At 29.1% G+C, this 23519-nt stretch overlaps 1 protein-coding gene across 2 annotated transcripts in view; it reads right to left on the bottom strand.

Moving 5' to 3' along the window:
- Positions 1-4595: 4595 nt before the first annotated feature.
- LOC129980404 (uncharacterized) overlaps positions 4596-23519 on the bottom strand; it is a 443593-nt gene continuing 424669 nt past the window's right edge. The window contains exons 2-4 of one of the 2 annotated variants that reach the window (XM_056090797.1): positions 13055-13205; positions 11420-11563; positions 4596-5989 (exon numbers count right to left, since the gene is read on the bottom strand). In XM_056090797.1, the coding sequence (XP_055946772.1) occupies positions 5502-5989; positions 11420-11563; positions 13055-13175 (753 nt within the window). In that variant the 5' untranslated portion in view covers positions 13176-13205 and the 3' untranslated portion in view covers positions 4596-5501. Of the gene's footprint in view, positions 5990-7585; positions 8310-11419; positions 11564-13054; positions 13206-23519 lie in introns of those variants that run through there. The other variant, XM_056090798.1, reaches the window with a different exon arrangement.

The following is a 23519-nucleotide window of genomic DNA, read 5'->3' as shown; positions in this document are numbered from 1 at the left end:
AACTATGATTCCAAGAATCTAAAAATGTATGCACGTTAATGTGAGTTGGAAGGATTAAAGTATTTAACGAGATTCCTTTCTACTCAGGTGCACTGATTGTGATAATAAAACGGTAGCAGATAAGTATTCTCAAACGGCATTGATGGGTTTTAAATAGAAATGTGAAGAACATTGGGAGTGAAGAATTCTAAACCCCGAAATGTTAAAATGCATGCAGGAATTTGAATCTTTATTGCTTCGAGCTCATGACTACTGATATAAATTGAAAGGAGAAGCTCATTTATCACTCTATTATTTGAATTGACAGTTCGTGAGAAAAATTTTTCTTTGAAATAATTGTATTTCTTTTTCAAGCCGGGGGAAATGAATAAGTGGTAATCTGGAAACAAAAGCAAACTTTTACCGCCTTTTTCGTAGAATAATGTAAAGCGATGTTGGGCTTATTTAGTTGGGTTCCTTTCAGTCCGGGACATCTGGCACGTGCATGAATGAACACTTGAATTATCTTCAAATTCAGAATAATTTTACATATAAACTTTGTGAAAATTAATTACGCTGTAAAAAACTTGTGCATATTGAAAATAAGTTACAAATCAAAGTTTGATTTATTTTTTTTTTAATCTGAAAATTGATAGTATGGTAATCGTTAATTTTGTGTTTCGGGAAATAGTATATACATCAGAAAAATAAATAAATATAAATTTTGAAAGGTTTCAAGCATATTTAACAATGAATATTTTACTTTATAACAGAATAAAAGCAACTTTTTATAAAAATTATGAAATAATTACGATTAATTATGTTATGGTTTTTATGTTAAATTAGACAGACCCCGCTTTTGCTGCGGAGAATTTGATATTAATAACTTATATAAATTTAAAACAAATGAAATGAAGACGATTAATGTACATACAATTTTTTTTATTTGATTTGTTTTGTTCTTTACATACATATGACAGGAATGTCAGATATTTTCAATATTCCAAGTATGCAAATAATTTTCAGCTTAGTGAATTATTTTTTAAATTTGTTTTCAAGAATTAAATGCAGTAATACCAAATATCGCCAATTTGGCGCTAAATGTGCCAACGTAAGAAACTTGAATGAATTTCTACCTCTGCGAAATGAACTCTTCCTACAGTAACCTGTTTCTATAACGCCCGCCGTAAACATAGACGATTGTCTAGCAGTGTTCTTGTCGTGGACAGACAGTAGTGGGAAAACATAATTCCTTTAAGTATCTTTTCTTAGGTAAAGAGAAATAGATATATTGACAATAAATATTTAGCCCAATTAACTACAAAGCATGGATTTTTCCCGCATTATCTTAAAAGATTCATCTTGAGAAACTGTAGTTATGGTAATGATTGTGATGAGACTCCACATTACATTTTCCCTTGCACTATTCTTCATGATTTGAGAAAATTTATTAAACCTCAACAAAATATTTCCCCAATTCTATCAAATAAAAAATTGACTGTAAAAGCTCAAACTATCTTGGGTTTCCTGTATCACAATGAAAGTAGGACTTTCCAAATGGAATAACAATGTTAATTCTTTTTCAAACAGTCGCAAACTTTAAATTTGACTCTACTATTTCTTGAGCCTTTCACAGAGTAAGTAAAGAACTGTTAAAAGTGGACGGTATCTTGTGAGTATAAGAAAAGAATGCAAAAAGAAACTCTTTAACTAGCCTTTGGTTCGTGATCATGAACTCTACCTTAGACTGAGCCAATGTATATATTTATATTTCCTGATTATTATTTTTTATTTTGTCATTTATTTATTTATATTTTTCTGTTTGCCTTAAATTTTCTTTGTTTTAACTTTTATTTTTCTGTTTTCAAAATTAAACTGCCTATTTTTCGGTAAATTTTATTATTTAATAATTATGTTTAAACTATACTTTTATTGTGGAATATTTTGTAGGCTCTTCTGCTTGAACCATTTAGACCTTATTTATTTATTTATTTACTGTCCACCTCTTTATTTTTGGTTTGTTTGTTTTTTCTTTGGCAGCCTTTAATTTCTTTAACTTCTAATACGCATACATATGAAAGGGTTTTTTTTAATAGCCAGTCCTTTGATAGCTATTTAAATTCTATTTTTACTATTTTAATTATGAACTTTTTACTGGTGTAACGCCACTTTTGGCACACGCCTAATTATCATCAAAAGGCATCAGGATATTTCTTTTAAAAGAATTTCATTGCAAATTTGATGGAAATTTACAATTTTATAGTCAAGACCGTACACTGAATCTCATCTATTCAGAGTAAAACTTTTTTTAATTTATCGTGTTCACAGGCATACACACGTAATTCCGAAAATGTCTTTTCCAGTTTCAGGGATTCTGAAGCGTGGAATACGACAAAATCTAGAGAGCGATTTTCTTTCTACTATTATTTCTGTTTGCATACTATGTATACATAAAAAAGAAAATATTGGAAAGTGTTTATCATCTTCCTCTCGAATCCCTCAAAAAAAAGCACTTATTTCCCAGTTTACTAAAACTTTACAAGAGACAGCTTTAATCTCTATTCGTTATCACTTTTCTCTATTAAATATATATATTAAAGTTAAAGCGATTAATCTGTGATCATTATTAACAACCCGTAAAAATATTGTTACGAATTTGTAATATTGCTTCCCAGCACAGTTAATTCTATCGTAGGAAAGACAGTTTTATGGTCTGCTCTATTAGATGCTGATTGGATGCCAGATCAATGACCCCCGGACTTGGCGATCCTTTGATGACAAAATGGATGATACTGGAATTTCAGGAATTTTAGATGACTAGGAGGCGAGTTATACTTAATTGTTCGAGAATCTTCTATACCTTAATCTAGAAGCTATAAAAGACTTTCAGACCAAGTAGGAGTCAATCTTATAGTGAGTCAACGACGAATTAGTTGGATCAATCCAACGAAGCGCAAACGTTGAGTAGAGCTCAATCGATTAGCAGACTGAGCCTTGAGCTGAGTCTTGAAGACAAGTATTGAAGCAGCAGTAATTTCGTGTGTTGAGCAGTAGTCGTATAATAGTGAGACGGCAGTTCGGTAAAGTTAAATCTGGGAAGCAGTGAAGGATAGAAGGCGTTTGAAACGACCTTAGTGAATAACTCTCTCTTCCCATTGAGTTCTTTCTGACCGTTTTGTGTGCTGTTGAGGTTGTTTACGACCGATTACAACCTGCGTTCTGTTATTTGTAGTAAGTGTTGCTGTGTGTTGCTTATGTACGTCTTGTATGAGTATTAGGGTTAATAAACTGCATTATTTGTTATTGAGGTCTATTGACTGGTGTGCTGTTGAGGTTGTCTACTACCGATTACAACCTGCAGTCTGCTGTGTGTTGCTTGTGTACGTCTTATATGTGTATTCGTGTTGATAAAGTGCATTTTTTGTTACTATTGACTGGTATGTTGTTGAAACTGCTAGCCTGCGGCATGGCATAGGGGTCGTACGTCTTCCCCATGATCTGGACATTCTGGGTTCGAGTCCCGGTTCGGGCATGATTGTTCCTCTTCTTTGTTCTATCTGTGAGGTGTGTGAATGTGCCCCCCTCTGTAAAAAAGGGTTATGCAAGCGTATGTGACGCATGAAGTAGGTAAATCATTCTCTTAGCCCTAGCTGGCGCTACTGAAAAAACAAGAGAAGCTCGCCCGAATTAAATTCCTGGCAGATAACTGTCAGCGGGCTTGTGAAGTGCCATATGTCACAACAACCTGCGGCCTTATGTTTGTTTTAAGTATTGCGGTGTGTTGCTTGTGTACGTCTTGTCTGTGTATACGTGTTAATAAACTACATTATTTGTTATTGAGGTCTATTGACTGTGTCCATCATATACTCACTAAAAGCGAATCCGTCAATTTTAACGGAATAATTTTTCCATAACAATATTTATACGATTTATGCAATTGAGCATTATAATATATTATTAATAATGACGGATTGTTATTAATACCAAACGCGATTAATATTAATAATATCCGATTAATCCATGAATTTAACAGAAAAGATTTTAGATTTTTTATTTTGACTTATTGTTCTCGTATTTCAAATTTCCTAATTTCGCTAAACGTTAAAATATATCTATCTATCTATCTCTCTCTCTCTCTCTCTCTCTATATATATATATATATATATATATATATATATATATATATATATATATATATATATATATATATACAGGGTGTCTCAAAAACTTTGACCACGGCTTTTATTCCTTTAATAATGATCATAGACATATACTGTAAATTACAAAGTTGTATAAAAAAAGATGTAAAATGTTATGAAATCGATTAAAATTTTCAGGAGATTAAACTTCAAAAAATATAAAATTTAAATTTTTATACGGACTCCGTACAAAAAAAAGTTCCCTGTGTGTAAAATATGCCGTATCCTTTAATAAGGTCATGTACAAAATTTCAGCAATTTATCACAAAAAGTCTCAAAGATATGAAACTACATAAATGCTGACTTAAACCACTTTTCGATGCCTGGATATGAGTTCGCAACCAGGAAAAATCATGTCGGTTGTTCGTGTTTTAGAGGTCGTACACAAATTAACAAAGAAAGTAATGATTGAATAAATAAATAATAATTTTGTTATTTATTGGTTCAAAACAATTAAAAATTCGCAGAAATAATAACTTAAAGGAATGATTACATAAAGCAAAAATTACATAAGGAAATAATAATACATAAGGAATTACATAAAGAAATTACATACAAAAGATATGAAGCATATTTTATTTCCTTATGATGCATTCCTGCGTCGTGTCATCTGCACTGAAGCTGTAATCATTTACATTTTAATTTGTGATTGACCTTTCACCAATTTTATTTTAACATATCTTTGAGATTTTTATGATAAAATTCTGAAATTTTGTACATGACATTATTAAAGAATGGGGAAGAACGCGAATTTAAACAAATAAGCACTTCTGCTTTTTAAGTGACGAAGAAATTTATGAAACCTTATTCTGAGAAAGATATTTTTAATATTCAATTTAATTATTTTTAATGAAGAATATATAAGACAAAACTGTACTACAGTAAGAATTTTTTTTAAATCCTTTTTATGCTATTTTTTCATATCAGATGTGTTTAGCCTAAATTTAAACTACAAAAATTCATACAATACTTGAAAGCTGCTTCAGTGCTTATGATGGAAATCATCATATTTTAATCATCACACGTATCACTTCCTATGAGCTTATTATATGACCTATGCAATGTCAGCCATGCACTTATGTAAGAAATTATTTAGAATGATTTGAATTACAATTTAAGAACCAATATTCTTTCATTTGTTTAATATTATTCCACAACATAACTATGTAATGATATACCAAATTTTTTTGATTTTAGGAGACATTTTTTTTTTATTTTAAGTATATATAAGAGTTAAATCAATCCTTGAATTATTTATTTTACATACAAAAAAGCAAAAATATCATATTAATTTTCTATGTAAAGCAAATAATTCTTTGATGATTACATAGACACTAGTTTCCATCGATCAAATCTATCTTTTTTATATAAACAACCGTTAACAGTATGCATATACTTAGAAATATTCTGACTTCCACACCGGGCATATAAACCACGAGCAGATGCTTCGTTTGTCTTATAATACATAAGTGTATCGTAATCTACACATTCTCTTATGGCATCAGCAGCATTCCTGACATCTGCCAGATTTTCACTGTCAGCTGTGTAGCAATTGATGACACCAAGATCTGTTCCCATTGCTGTAGAGCATTTTAATCGAGTCAGTGTTCCATTTTTATATAGCGGTATCAAGGCTAACCAGAATCTGTCTAGTTTCTGCAGATCTCCATGTGGAAATATCATCCATTTGCCACGGATGTTCATGTCTTCATCGTCATCGATTTCTTCAGAAATGGGAGGCATATAAATATACTCCTTATCAGTTATTTCAGATGGAAGTCTCGTGTAATCATCATTTGTAAAGCTTCTGTCTAAGTAGATGAAATATGAAGCAGATTAATATTTTCTCGCAGCATAATAAACACAGAAATAAACTAAAATTTTCATACTTTTTTTCTGTGCAGGTTATAGAGACCGAAATTTTCACTTTCCTTTTATATACTTACCTTGATTGATTAAGATTTGGTACAATATTTGTAATACATTGAATTCTTATTTTATCTCATGATAACTCATCGATGTCAAGATTTACGATTGTCATAATTTTTTTAAATATAGAAATAGTTTACTGTAAAATCAAATTGGATTGGATATAAGTGTAATGACTAATGACTGTGAGAATAATTTATTTATCTTTATGTTTTTAATGATGTTTATGATGTTTGAAGAATCTTCTTGACAAATTGATTGAAGATGTATGATGAAATTCTTCAAAGATTAGCAAATTACAAATACAAAAGAAAATTAATTATGCTCGTAATAGTGGAAGATAAGCCATATGCTACTTCTAAATGGCCATGCCTTCTCAAACCATTGCACATTTCTCAAAAACTAATTACCTTATCTATTTAATAACTGACTATAATCCATTGCAATCTAAATTACAAATTACAAATTGTAGATTGTTTATTTTTACATAAATCACAAATGATAATTTTATATTAAGCGTTTATTAATTCTGAAACTCTCAATATCAGTAGAGTCAGCATCTGAATAGCACCAGCCATCCAATTCAAGCATGGTTAATGTTCCGTATTCAGAACTACCTGCAGCTATAATTGTTCATCATAAAGTGTGAGCCGTCTAAATAATGTAAAAAAAGGTATGGAAACATAATTAGAAAAAAAGGACGAATTTTCAAACAGGAGCGTATCATTGGGTATATTGTCTTGGGATCCAATAGAACACATGAAAAAAAAGTTTTGACTTGAAGCAATAGTTTTAATAAAGACAACAAAAAAATCATTGACTGATAAATTAATTTCAGTACACTGGCCAATAACAGTGACATTTAGACGCTGACCTGGTAATGTTCATCAGAAAACTGATGAAAATTCAGATGACCAGTGTTCATGTGATCTGTTATTGAAATTGCTATTATATAAATATACCACATCAATATTTCAGTAGAAATATAGAATTTTGAAGGGATATTGAAATGACCAAGTCATTTCTAAAGAAAATGGTAATAAAAATGAAAATTTAAAAAATAATTCAGGTTTATTCATCTTGAAAGGGAAACAAATTCATTTCTGTAGATTTAGCAGAAACAATTTCTCTTCAGATAGAAAGAAGAAATGGAAGTAGACTAAACTTCAAGCATTTAGGCTAGTAATATTCATTGTAACAAATTTCCGGCGAATGTTTATTGGTTTTATAACAATTGATGCATAATGTCGAAAACCTTTCGCTCTATTTTTGTCAAACGCCATCTGGGGACCATATTTAGAAATATATTTTTTTTATTTCTTGCATGTTTTCTTCATTCTTTTATTCAATCATCCAAAATTCCATACTTTTCTTATATATGGTTATTACCACTGTAGATAGCACTTAATAGGGGTACTTTGAATATAAATACCAAATATAATGGCATACATAATAAATGACCAAAAAAATACAGAAACTACATAAAATATTATTTTATTATTGACTGTAAAAATATTTGAATGAATTTCATTAAAATCACCATTCGATATCTATTAAAACCTATCATTTTATATAAACAATAATGGTTCATGTTTGGAGTACAAAGTAAAAAGTCATTGTTTTCAATAAAAAGTAATCAGAACTTCAATTCCTAGCAGTATCATCATAGTATTCGTTTATGATATCAAATAACTCAATAATCAAATAATTAAATAAAAAGTATCTAATATATCGCAGACAGTATAAGATATCACTCCCAATCAATAAGTGTCCATCTATTGTCATCAGTTTTTCTGTAAAACTCTCCATTTGGTGTATGCATATAAATACTGGTAGATTTTCCACTTGATTTATAATAATACATCACATACGGGAAGTAAACATGCCTTCTTATTATATTAGCAGTCTTCAAAATAAATTTTTCATCTCTGTAATCAGGAGTGTAGATATTGATACATAGAAAACCAGATCTCGAAGAAAATTTCTCAGGTCTGATGGTGAATACTTCAGCCTCTTTCTCAAATAGCTCATTCACTGCTATCCATATTAAGTCTCCTTCAGTCAAACCGTCCGAATTTGTTTCTTTAATATCGCACCTAAAAGTCCAGTTGCCTCTCAGTCTTTGATCTTGTCCGAATAGGTTACGCCTCGCTGAGTAAATCCCGTTTCTAGATCGTGATTGTGTTTCATCTGTATTCGATCCTACAAAAAGCAATTCTTGTTTTCTTTCATTCGTTCAGGTCGTAGTACTTTAATAAAAAAATTCTGAATAATTGTTGTAAGATTTTCATCACATTAGTTTAATTTGTAAGTACTGTTCTTTTGTTCACTCTCTAGTGCTCTAGTACTTGCTATTTCAGAATTCAGCTTTGAAATTAGGGTCAGATATTGATATAATAAGCTTTTTAAAAGAAACTTTTGGTGAAAATCAGAAAAAATGATCTCCATCGTTTCGGCTGTTTGAAAAGTAAGAACTTCAGCACTTCCTCATTGCAAGTATGACAAATTTTGCTTGTTTTTACTTGATTACAAATCAATTTAGCTTAAACATAAACTACATTAGAATAAAAACATAAATATAAATATATATAAGGGTTGGTTAGGAAATAGATTAATTGTTTAGGGATTTATCATAACACAAATTTAGACAACGGGGGGTATCCTCAAAAATTAAATTTTGAGAGACAAACAGTCTCTTTCAAAATACAGAAAGCACTTTATTATTCTACCAGACGTTTATAGATTAATTTTGACTTTTACAATGATTACGCAATTGCTTGGTCCACTCATATGCTGTGCATTAACATGCATGATTTGCTTAAAACAATCACGATGAAAACAGACAGAAATTGAATCAAAGTAAATCACTATATTTGATGAAATGAATATTTTGAGCATGAATAAAGTATATTCCTGTATAATTAGAAAAATATATAATCGTTCATCTCTGTCTGCACAGGGAGTTAAAAGCCTCCTCGCCTTTTTCTGCGTCATTAACGGATGCTAAATTCCAACTTTTCCTTGACATTTAGCAAACGAGATATATAGTTTTTTTTTATATTTAAATTTACAGAATTATCAACAAATAAGCGGAATAAACTAATAGGAACAAATAGCAAAGGTCAATGAGCTGAGGTCTGAATTTTTATTACTTTATATATGTGCTTACGTGGTCGATATTAAAATGGATTGCTGATATTTTCTTTCAACGTTTATTATTATTGTTATTATTATTTTGTATTTTGCATTACATTTTTTTTCTGTTAAGGAATCAATTTTTGTTTCAATCCAATATTAATAATTAGTCTTGATGCGAGTGTTCCGGGACTTTATAGACAAAAAAGTTCCCATTGCAAGAAATCTTAGCTTTTAACGTTATTATATATTTGCATCTAAAATGTATTGCAGATAATATTTTTTTTATTTCTTAAAACAATCTACTGATGTGCATAATATTTACTATTGCAACTTTTATTTATTAATCTGTGGCAATCAGAAATGAGATATTGTTAGCAGGAAAAACGATGGTACCTCTAGAAAGGTGTGTCTTGTAGAACGAATAATAAGAAGGAAGCAAAAAAAAGAGAAAATTATGTGAAGGAAATCAGCAAAGTAATGAAAATTTCGACTATGAATCATCCTTATTCGCAAATACAAAAAAAAAAATTCATTGTATTTTCAGTTTAATTAACTATTCAGTTTGATTTTTCCAAATCACGTTGGTGTAATTTTAGAATGAATAACGAAACAATGATTAACAGTTTGTTAAATTATCAACTATCTGGGAAAAATCTTGACAATGATCACTTAGGCATTACTAGACATAAGATTCCATACTCAAAATAATATGTTCATCAACATTATAAATTAGCCACATGCATTATGAAAAACAGTTTTCTTATATTAACTTTTACATAAAATGTTCTTATGAATCCCATAGTAAAAAAAAAAAAAAATGCCTTGGAGTTCAAATATCCTCAAAAACAGTGAATCATATCATCTACGGGAAAATATCAAAATAGGAGCCATTTATTTTTGATATGCTTTTTTTATTATAATTCTTATACATATATTATTAAATTTAATTCAAAAATTATATTATTACAATGCGATTGCTATAATTAGATTGAATATTTTCAGATTTGACTATTTGTTAAGTATACTCAATGCTTGTTCCAAAAGAATGTCGTTAAAGTGGGAAAAAATATACGACTTATATCATAAATAATTAAATAGTTTTATTTTTGAATCCCTGCTATCATAAGTTTTAATTTAATTTTATTTATTTTGATGTTTATAGTTTCAGCAAACTTTGACGTTTAAGTAGGCTGTTGTGATCTGTGGTTTGAACATTTATGTTCAGGAACAAAATCATGTATGATGATAAACACATGTTGTTAATTAATTATGTACCCATTGAGAGTCAGCTAATTTGGAACGTATAAGGGATTCATTTGTAAGAAAACCCTTTTAGAACACGTCACAAATAACCACTTTTGTTATAGCTGATTTGACTTCTTTATGACATCATTAAGAAGTATTTATAAACCATTTTCAAAATTTAAAAAAAAATTCTTGCAGCTGAAAATAGTATTTTTAAATTCAAAAAGTGATTAACAGATCTGGATAATTGTTTAAATGTATTTTTTACTTTCTGGAAAAAGTAATATTGCAAGCGGAAATTTCTTCAGTCAATTCGTTATCATCTCATCATTCACATGTATAACATATTTTCTTTTTTGCACTGATTATATGAACTGATATTTTTTCTTATAAGCATTAAAGGCTCTACTTAATACAAATAAATGAACTTTAACTATATATTCCATGCTTTTACAAATCATTAATATCTAGAAACAAATCCAAACGGTTTCTAGATGCCCTATTACTGTACGATATCTCCACAATGTTGTTAGGCATTTTGAGCTAATAGAATAAGTTATACTATATATATTTAAATATATAGATTTTAATTAATAAATAAAAAAATATATATTATTGCTATGATGAGGCTGTATATAATGCTATTAAACCACACTTACAATATCATTACTTTTAACTTCAACATTTGTAAAAACTTACCTGTTTGAAAAATCTTTAAATAAATCTTTAGAAATCAAATATTTATAATTGAATTATTAAGAAAATCAATATAATGGCAGTTTTGATTTAATTTTTCTTTAATTAATAACATAATGTTATTTTTGCTTTAATTTATCTTTAATTCAATTATTCTTATAGCATTACCAGATTCTTTTCGTGGAGTAAAAATAAATACATCAAAGAGAAAAATAAATTGTTTTCAATATTACCATTATAATCCATCATCCTCCTTTTAAAGAAATCGTTGGAATCTGAGGTAGAAGAAGAATCGAGTAGCATTTTGTTGGTAAGCTTTTGCATTTGTTTCACAAGATCTAGATCGCTTTCATTTGTTTTTGAAGAAGTGGCTCCACCTGTAATAGAAAAGAAGCATTATGTAATAAAATTTTCAATTTATATGCTTTTTGATAAATACACATTAAAAATTCATGAATTTTGTTATTATTTTCATTATAATATTCATTTTCCGTTTAAATTATCATTTGATAAAAAATTCCGTTAGATATATTATTCTTTAAAATATATTTGAAAAATATACATAAATTATAATAAATATGCATTTACATATGATAATAGAAAAGAAGCATTTTGTAATAAAATTTTTAATGAATATGGCTTTTTGATAAATACGTATTTCATTCTTAAACCTAGATCTTGAAATTGAAATTCATTTTTATCAATAAATTCAAAAATAATTCAGACAGAATGATCGAGTAGCTTAATTTACAAAAGTTTTTTAAACCTAGATCTTGAAATTGAAATTCATTTCTACCAATAAATTCAAGAGTAATTCAGACATTAACCGAATGATAGAGATTTAATTTACTAAAGAAAGTCGCTTTTTTTTTACTTAATTCGTTTAATTTTGACTAACTGGATAATGTGCTAAAAGTCAGAATCTGATGGTAATAACAATTTTTTTATTATGAGAATTGTTATTGATTCACATTCGTTACGTCACAAAACTTGTTCAAAACAATAATTTCAATAAAGATGTTATTAGACAAGACAAGTTTTTCTGTTATATTCTCTTGAATGAAAATGTATTTAATTATGTTTCAATAAATAAAAAAATTAAATCTCTATTACCGACTTATTTATAAATAAATATGATCCCTTATTTCTATAATTTGTTAGAAATACACAAAATTATATTATGAATGCAGTATTTTAACTATAATCTCTTAGCTACTATAATTTCAGTATTGTGAGAATCGATTTAAAATTACTGGGCTGTATTCAATTTCATTAGCAAATGATTAGAAATTTCTAAAATAGATTTTTATAGACCATTGCTTGGTTCCTAATATTTTACTAGTAAATAAAATTAAATTTACAGCCAGAACATTTGCATGAAAATTACAAGAAAATAATATATATATATATATATATATATATATATATATATATATATATATATATATATATATATATATATATATATATATATATATATATATATATATATATTCATTCTTTATTTTAAAAGAAATTTTTACAAAATTTAAATTTTTAAATTATTCTTCAAAAGAAATAATCAATAAAAATACCATCCTCATAACTTCATTATTGCATAAAATGATGGTTAATTAAAAATTCTTTTAAACATCATTAATGATTAAATGAAATATGGAAACTGTATTGATCTTTTTTCATATGAAAAATACAAAAAAGACTTTTTTTTCACTACAAAGTAGTATTATATTACTCTCATTCCAATAATGGATAAACATGATAAATAATTGCGAAGAAAACTAATTATTTAATGTAATCGATTTTTAAATTTTTAAATTATTTATTTAATTTTTTTCATTTTTTATATATATTTACAGTTCAAAACATACCTTCATTTTTCGAAATTGAATCATCATCCGAAGAATCAGAAAGAGATTCTTCCGAGGCAGAATCTTCAGGCTTTTCTAGTTGACCGAAGGTGAAAATTTTAGATTTTTTAGAATCATCCATAATGTAAACATAAATTGAACTATGGGATTTTATGGTCTGGAATTTAAAAAATATATAAATGCATTTAAAAAATTATTAGCAATCAATAAATTTCGTGTCGTCCAAATTTTTAAACCAAATGGTCATAAACATAATAAAATAATTTTCTGTAATATCTATTATAAAATTATTACTTTTAATAAAATTTTTCTACTTGTTCTTTTGAAGAACTAAATTTTAATAATACCTTTTATTTATTTAAATATAAATTAAAAATAAAATAATTTAAAATTAAATTTTAATAAAATAATTATAGGAATAATTTTTAATATTAAAGATGTTTTCAGTATGAGAAAGTTGCTCTTTTACAATTCATTGGTGGTAGTTTTGCTAATCCAAATGTAGTGTTTGGATTAGGGTCATATATAGTCTTTTGCGAGTCATATGCGGATATCGTACCATAAGTTACGAGTCTGTTTATGCAATTTCTGACTTCCCTCCTATTGATATTGTTATTCTTCATAATATTGCCTATAAGGAAAATCTCTCTGCTTCTTACATCTCTAATTATGATTATATTCTGTCTCCTTTTCTCCCTCATTCCTTAGAGAGAACCTCTATCAATTTAGTGATAAAACCAATGATGTTTTCCCTGTTATTTGCTTTACTGATGGCAGTAAAATGGATGGCAGAGTTGGTTTCGCATTTGTTGTTTTCAGAAGTGGTATTCAATCCGAGCACTTTCAATTCAGAATTCGTGATGAATGCACAGTTTTTGTAGCTGAACTCTTATGTTTAAACTTTGCTATCAAATGGATCGCTGAACAAAATAGTGTAATCTTAGACTATCTTATTTGTCCGATTCTCTTTCATCCTTGGATTCTCTGAAGTGTATTTCTTCGTCTAACAACATAATAGTCGAAATCCAAAAGCAAATTAAAAGCCTGAAAGATAAAAATATCTCAATAGTTTTTGCATTTGTTCGTGGACATACGGGCATTTATAGAAATGAGCGGATCAATTGGCTTGCAAAAGCTGCCACTAAGCGCAAAATTGACATTGACGTTAATATTCCTAAATCCTTTTACAAGAAGATTACGAGAGAAAAAATGGTGGAGTCTTGGAATCAAGAATATCTCCTTTCAAATAAAGGGAGCTTAACAAAGAAATTTTTTCCATCCATTAATAAGAGATTTTCATGCCATCATTTTTATATTAATTACAAAATAACCCAATTTCTCACTGGTCATGATAACTTTAAAAGTTATTTGTGCAAATTTAATTTGTTTCCGTCACCTTCCTGCGATTGTAATATTGGTGGCGAGAAAGATGTTGAACATGTGCTCCTTCTAGGTTCCAAGTTTGTCAAAGAAAGATAGATCCTAAGATTGACTCTCAAGGACATTAATCTAAATTGGCCTCCAGATTTTCACCAACTTACTTCCACCAGAAATGCTTTTGAAAATTTCTGTAAATTTATTGTTGACATCTATAATCCTTCATTGCTGTTAAATTTTCTTTTTTTACTTTATGAAATGTGTTACATACTTACTTCTGTAAGCCCCGTGTGATACTTTGTGATGCACGGAGGATTTATAAATGTTCAATATATATATATATATATATATATATATATATATATATATATATATATATATATATATATATATATATATATATATATATATATATATATAAAATGTTGTTGTTTTTTTAACCATTCGTTTTGTTCATTCTTCCAATAATTTCAGTTAAATGAAAAGTGATATTCTCTTGTTATATTTTGCTTACAACTTCAACGCTTTTCTTTTCTTTTTCTAATTTTCCATTTAAAGTATCTTCACATATATTTCATAATTAAATGGGGCGTACAATGGGTATGCATCATAAATGTCATCACTAATGAGTGTCTTAATATAAAGTCAATCATAAGACATTGCATATGACTTTTTGTTTTACAGAAATAGAAGATATTTATGCTTTGGTTATTGATTGTTAATATCACGATTGCATATTTAAAATGGCAAACACAATCAGAATCTCTATCAGAATCAGAATCGCTGTTTGCATGGAAAACATAACATGATCTTTATTTCTTTTCTATTTCATATCTCCGTCTAATTTCAGTATTGTCATTACTTATTAAATTTCAAGAAATTCTTCTAATTTTCATTTTCTCTTATAAGAAATATATAAAGAGATTTTAATAGTCAGAGATTTTAATATTAGTATTTTAATAGTCAGCAAATTCAACTGTATCAAAATATTTAAATGTAGTATTGTATCAAATTTGATATCTATCAGTTGGCAAAGAAGCATCTAAAATGTATACTCTGTTTCTTCATTATTCTGTGCAGCACAAAATACTGATAAGCGTTATTAAGAAAATATTTAAAAAAAACAGAATCATTTTTATACAGGGAAAGATGAGTAAACACTTTTATCAAAGAGTATGCCACAAAGTTTCGAGAACACCACTTCGACTGATTTCAATTTGACACTTTTGTTAACATTTATCACGTGATGCTATTATGACAAACTTATGAAAATATTTTCATGAAATTTTAAATATGTAAATGTATTAAATGTTAAATTATTCTCAGCAGCACAAAGATGTTATATATTGATAATATTGTAAGACAAATCAAATTGAAACTATTAATCTTAAAAGCGATTTCTCTTTAATCACAAAAGCGATTTAAATGTTAAGAAGAAAACATTATTCAGTCTTACCTGTGCTGATGGAATTGTTTAATAACCAGTTTATTTTTACATGGACCTTTTATATTCACCCGATGCTTAATCTTATCTCTACGCATTCTGTGACTCGAGTTTATCAGAAATTTATTCTTTAAATGATAAGTCGCATGGTTTACGCATCAATTTTTTTTTAAATAATACCTTTCTTGATATTTTCGTTTAAGAGTATTTAGTGACAATATGAAAAATGTTGTTGCTATTTAGAATTAAGTACAAAAATTTAAAATATCTATCGTCAAATATGATAACACGATATATTTTAGACTTCATTCAATCTATCTTTGTTTCGTTTTTGTTATTATTATTATGTTGTTGTTCACCCGAAATATGTTGTTCTTATATAGACAATCCCACTGACTAAGCCAGCAATTTAAACCGAGTTTGTGCAATAGCTTCTGAAGGTAAAGGCCCCTAAGCCCCCCAAGGGCAGAAGTCAGACTTCTAGCTCATATGAAGATGGCACTCACTTGCACAACCCCTTTATACATGGGGGTTCTTTCACACACCTCACAGATAGAACACAGGATAAAGAACGAACATGACTGGACCAAGACTCGAGCCCGGGACGCCCAGATCATGGGGAAGAAGTTCTACCCCTGGGCCAGGATGCAGATATTATTATTATTATGACACAATATCCTTTCTTAATTATGGAAAGAATAATGTGCAAACAAAATGTATTTAATAAAATTGCAACGCACATGTATATGAACACAGTTGCTTAAATAATAAAAAGCAGTGCTATAAAATATACTTAAAAATATTTTTAATTACTAAAGCTAGAGAGAAAAAAATGCATAGAAATAAAAGGTATTTCAATGAATAGTTAATGATTAGAATTTTAAAGTGGTGAAAAAATGCTTTTTTGAGCCATAATTGGCTCTGAAAACACTGAAGAGAAACAATAACATTTTGCATAATTTTGAATTAAAATATTAATTAGAATCTTCAAAAGCATTTTCTTAATGCGCCTTTTTATCGCCTTTAATTAAACCTTATTTGCTTATAAGCATTTGCTTACAACATCTAGAAGTGTTATGCTCAATGATCTGATTTGTAAAATATTTCGCGTGATTTCAACATGCAAGTTACAATGCACAAATAGAATGGCTTACAAATATTATCATGTTAAATTTATCCTTTAAGAATACAAACATTATCATTAAATTCATTTGTTAAACCTATAACTATTAAATTCTTCTGCTAAATCTATAAATATTTCCATGTGAAATTGATCTGCTAAGTTTTTTAACATTAACATTGTAATTTTGTCATTTAAATCTATGAAAATTTAAGATGAAAAATTCGTCTACTAAGACTATAAACATTATCATGTAAAATTCGTATATTAAGGGAATAAACGTTATCATGTTAATTTTGTCTGTTAAATGTATTAACCTTATCATGTGAAATTCGCCTCCTAAGTTAATAAACTTTACTCCCTAGTAGCATAGAAATACTGCACAATATTGTATTACACGGATACATATTCAAAATACTGCACTATTGTGTAATATTGATATTAATATCATATAATATAACATAATATTGTACAATATTTCGCGACGGTCGTGCTACTTGGGTTATGGTAATTTCGTCTGTTAAATTATTATAATCACTTACTGTGCTGCTTCTTACGAGAGGTAATGCCTTTTTCTATAAAAAGGAACTTCAATATAGTAATGAAAACAATCTAGAATTTCATTGAAAGGCCTATGCAGTAAATTTTAAAATATAAACTCAATAAATTCATTCCAATTTTGTATTATTACAATATTCAACACTTTTTACAGTAATCCAAAATGCAGAAGTGACTACAATCTGATGTCTCTATCATTTTATCGTGATTAGGCAGTAACATGTGTCCCTTACCGCTGCTATTTCAATATTCTTGGTAATTTGGTGTAAAAGATTTGCTGTATCCCAGAATGTTTCATCTTTACAATCAATTTACCTCAACAAACTGAAGTTCAAATTTATAATATGCGAATTTTCCAATTTCAATACTTTTCTTATTTTGGTGTAAAAAAATATATTATAGACCAGAACGCTTCATCTTTTTTAGTAAATTGACCCAACAATTTAAAGTTTCAAATTATAATGTATTTAATATTCAGCTATTGAACATACATTACCCAGAAATGCTTCTGTTCTTTTTCTAAGCAATATAAGCACACATAAGAAGGGTGAGCAAGGCATTGATAAGGGTTGCCTAAATAAATAATGGACAAATTGAATGAAAAGAATACTTTTATTGGAAATATAAAGAAATTGCCATGATGTTGTAACGCAGATCTCATCATTTATATAGCAGGTCTATGACTCTGCTGTAGAAAGATGGTGTTGATTCTTGAGGAAATTCTGCACAACTTCCTTCCCTTCGTGGTCCGAATGGAAATGCGTCCCCTGTAAGGCTGTCTTTGGCCCAAAGATGTAGAAGTCGCTGGGAGATAAATCCGGACTGTATGACGGGTCTTCCAACACTTTCCAAAATAATTTTTAAAGTTGTCTGGGTTTCGTAGTAGACGTGTGGGAGGCCATTGTCACGAAGAAGGATCACTTGTGTGAGAAGGCCTGGCCATTTGCTTTTGATTGCTTTCCGTAGTTTTGTCAGATTACAGCAGTATTCTGACGCATTTCGACGTAACCCCTGGCCGTGTTCAAGATCATTGTTGCGAGCATTTCGACATGTGGCCGGTAACGAATGAAGTTCGGCTTGCACAGATAATTAAGTAGGGAATATACCACTCGAAGAATAATTTGGACGTATTTCAACGTAGTTCTTTCCTTCTACAGGTTTTACAATTTGATAAATTGAAGGGTAGTCAATAAAATGAATTCCGACAAGGCGGTTGGTTTAAAAGTCATTTATAGATGTTAGAGAATCCGGCGCCACGCGGACGTCCTTTAGACTTTGGACTCGCGTTAGTGGGTCATTCTTTAAAAAAGGGATTTTCTTACCCGCGTAGGCCATAATGGCTTTACGTTGATTTAGAAGGAAATTTTATTTTGCTTCAAATGCTGTTTCTTCCAAATAGCTGGTTTAATCGAAATGTTGTTGTTAAATTAAATTTAGTTTTTATTCAAAATGTATTTTTACACTCGAGTTGTGATTAAAGCTCGCATCGAAGCACCAAAAAACTTGAAAGGGAGATAAACTGCTATCCATATGTAGTTAAACATGTTTCTTTAATCGATGCTTTTCTTTTCTTAGTTCGGCTATTTTTATGATACTAAACAAAACTTTTTATTTTAATCTCTGCCAACAATTTTTTTCTTTGCACAAAATGAGTTGATGCAATTAAAAAAAATCGAAACAGTCTAAATTTCAAGAAATATATATAAAAATGTATTGTTATATTGCTTCTGTCCTCAGATTTTGATTCATTCTTTCAGTTTATAGCAGTTGTTTTGTTTAATATTGCGTTGATAAAAAGAAATTTTCTGATTTTTGAGCATACTTGCAAATACGTGGGTGTTTGTGTTCATTTTTTAAATGTGATGATTTTTTTTAACTTTTTTAAAAGTGGTCCACGCAATCGAAGAATCAGAAACTTTACAACCGTGTTCCGATCTGGACTCATCCATGTATAACACGACTTTACTTTCGATCAATTTCGAACAGCTTTAACTATTGTAAGCAGTATGCACTCCACACCTTCTACCGCCTTTTATATCCCTTTTCGGTGACGCTGCGATAGCTGCAAATTCTGACACAATCGCAAGTGTCCACTTTTTATCTGGGCAACCCAAATACTTACAGATGGTAACTATTTCGTAGGAATTAGATATGCCTGTCAAAAGAAATTATGAAAAGAGCTTAACATACTTTCTTTTTAAGATTCTTTGCATATTGAGAGTAATGCCAGCATGAAAAAAAAATCGAACAGAGAAGTAAATTCTTTTTATTCTATTTTCCTATAATAATTTCTATTTTTCTTAATCAAATGTAACAAATTACTGACAATAAATTTTATTATCAAATAACGAAACAGCCCCTTTAAAAATGGAATTAATTTGTTTACTCTGATTTAAATTTTAAAAATCATTTCAGTTAACCTTTTAACCAGACTTATAATTTTGTGAAAAATTTTTCATTCCATTGTGAGATCCAAATATAAAGGGCAAAAAAGATAGTATATTAATAGTAAAGTTTGAAGAAAGAAATTATTTGGTTATTTGCGAAAGAAAAACATGCTAAATATTTTCCTATAAATTTTAGACTATTTATATTCTATTCTAAGAATTACTAATGTTAAAATATATCATTTACATATCATTTCTGAATATAGTCAAAGTTATCCCATATATCTGCTGAACTTCACAGTTTCTAAATTCAGATTTTTCTAAACCACAATTATTTTTTCTAAACCATTTTTTTTTTACCAGTTTATAAGATCAGATGCTTTAGTTTTGGTCAGCCATCTTCAGATAAAATGTTAGGTTCATCAACTTGCATTCTAACATTAAAAAATATCTAAATTTCATCTTTCACAAAGAAAGATAACTGTTTTATTTATTAATTCCTTGTTAAAGGATTTTGAGTATGGAATATTCATCCATTGTAATAAAGTATATTTAATAACCATGTTAAAAACTGTTATTCACAAATTGGGATAAATTTTCAAGAGACGTATTAAAAATGAAATATGCTAAGGAATATTTATTTTTAGTATTTTTTCATTATAAATATGAAGAAACATTCCTTCGAAAGTTCTGATCACCTGCTTTTTTATCATCAGAACTCGCTATCAAATGGTTTAGGTTTCTATTTCCTTAGATAACGATATAATGTTGCCCAACATCATTGTGTTTGTTTATCATTGCGCTTTAAATATGGAGGCGTCATTCTAATGAGATATCAGAATTTATCAAGCATATGCTAAACCGTAATTGCGATGATCATATGAAATCTTCATGAAGTTTAATAATTTTTTTCGCTATTCACAATTTCATGTTCTAAAAATGAGTATTAAAATTCTTCATAAAATTAAATTTTTTTTTTCTACTCCATAATTTATTAATTTTTTTATTGCTTGAAAGCAAACAGGGCTAAATGGAAACATGCACAAATAATTTCAGAATTATTTTTATGTGATTTAAAAAAAACTGTTTGGAAATTTCGACAAATTAATGCATTTGATCTTTTCTCAGATAATCTTCAGTTAGTTTTAAATTTTAGAAAGTTCTGTAAAAATATATAAATGTCATATTGTCATTTAAATAAAAATAAGATTGAGTAAAAATATATCAAAAATATTGTATATTAATTGAAATACAATTTCATATCATTTCTTATAAATCATTACAAAACAGAACTATAATCGTATCCTCTTTCCAATGAAAATAATTAAATAATCATAATGTGTCCTATTTAATACTATTCTTGTACCCACATAACTATTCTAATGGGCAACTGATTCCAATTTTATAATTAGGAACTATGATATCGATAAAATTACCCTCATTATAGCACATTTCTTGTAAAGCAAGCCTATGATTTCATCGATGTTACCCATAGTCTTGGTTTCCCTTGTTATATCACTACATCTCCCGGAATCTAACAATAAATAACTGAGTTCTCATTCTTATGCTGAAATTGCTCTTTTAGAAGATTTTTTTTTAATTGCATTTTAAGTTTAGATTATATTAAATTTCATGTGCATTAATTAATGAATATAAGTGAATATTTATACAAATATAATTGCATTTTAGAAACGTATATTGTAAGCAGCTATAAAAATATACAATTAATTATTGTTTGCCTACGGATTCTAAAACCCTCCGCGCTCTTACGTATGTGTTAGGATTGGTTTAATTCGTCAAAATAGGAGTGAAAGGGAAAATGAAAGGAGGCAATGTTTACATTTCACAATAAAGTAAACTCAGTTTACTCTCGGACTCAATTAAAATAAAATGATACTGTCAGAAACCATAAGAAACTCGCATATATATATATATATATATATATATATATATATATATATATATATATATATAATTGAAGTAAAAGTATCTAATTTGGCAGAAATCAAGGTCAAAGAATGACAAAAAATACCGGAAATGCACTCATTCTTCAGCGTCTCATCCTTTAGTAAGATAGAATCGTTGAAAAGTGGTCGCCTCAAGATACTGAAAAGAACAGTATTGTTACGAACCTGTGATGAGACTTCCCATCATAGTGGGTTCCATAGGAGATCCCAGAGCTTGGCAACAAACTTGGCGACCATTTGGCGACGAGGTTGGCGACTTTGGCGCCAAAATAGATTATACCCGAAACATCGAGAATTTTCCCGATCCGCCCAGTAGGAACAGAGATACGCCTCGAACGTTCCTGATTGGTTGAGAGGCTTCTAGCCCCGCCTCCTGAGACCTATAAAAGGAAGCACCCTCAGCTGCCGGGCGGTGGTGAGTCGAGTTGTGAACCAGTGGTGAATTGAGTCGTGGGCCAATGGAGTCGAAGAGTAGTCGGAAGCGACGGTGAAGAACTTGTCTTCCAGGGACTAGCGGAGCAGCGACGGAGTAGAGCTGCTGTGTATACTGTTGTATGCTGCTGTTTATGCTGTTGTGTATGCTGCACGTCTCGGCTGAAGATAATAGTCTTCTGTGCTGTATATAGTTGTCGTCTTTGTGCTGTCCTGTGTGTCTTCGTGTAAATAAACGTCGTTGTTTCATTTTCTACTGCCACCTGGTGATTGAGCGTTCTCCACACCATATAACTTTCACTATCCAACGAACCGCGAAAATTTCGTAACAGTATATTTCTGTAATATATGTTTGAACTAATTGGTGTAGTATATGTGAAATGCTTTTAAGTCATTACAACAAAGTAGCTACTGCTGTCAATAATGTGGTAAATTTAGTTTAATGATACTGAACTCCAATTAAGAAACATTCCCAAGGTTTATGATTACCAGCCTCGTAATTTCAAATAGTTATTAGATGGCGATGAAAGCATCTGGATGTCATATTTAGCCCCACATATCGTGCATAACTTGAGCAGAATTAGATTTCGGACAAAAAATATTCCATTTAGGTTACCGAGACTTTGCCACAAGACTTCGCTATAGTCATTAATACTGTGGATTATATAAGGTGTTCTAAAATTTCACTTATGAACTTAGAAGGAGGATAAAGAATATCGAAAGGAACGGCAACGTCATGATGTTGTTTCGAAGCTTTGTTGTGTGACAAAGTGGTTACGAGCACCTCTACATCATAACTTCGAATAGTTATTATAATTTGCAAGATTAGGGAAATATTAAAATTAATTGAAACTAGTTTAGACAATCGCATAAAGCTCTGACGCCATGAAATTAGGTAAAATTGTTAGATTAATATTTTTATGATATTGTTATTAATATAAAATAATATTTTGATTATTTTTGGGGAAAAGAGAATTTTAATGGAATTACATCGCACATGCCTTTTACTATGGGGACTGATTTAAGTATTTTGATTAAGTATTTCTGAAAAAAATACAGAAATTTCACGCGTGAAGCTCATCGTAGCTATCTAAGGCCGAAACGGGAATAATTTTGATAGATTTTAATCTCCCAGATTGATAACAGAGCAAATTCTCAGACGGAAAATTAATGAAAGCGT

The sequence above is a fragment of the Argiope bruennichi genome, chromosome 1 (assembly GCF_947563725.1).
Source record: "Argiope bruennichi chromosome 1, qqArgBrue1.1, whole genome shotgun sequence".
NCBI classification, from domain to species: Eukaryota; Metazoa; Arthropoda; class Arachnida; order Araneae; family Araneidae; genus Argiope; species Argiope bruennichi.
This window is presented reverse-complemented; position numbering and strand designations above follow the sequence as displayed.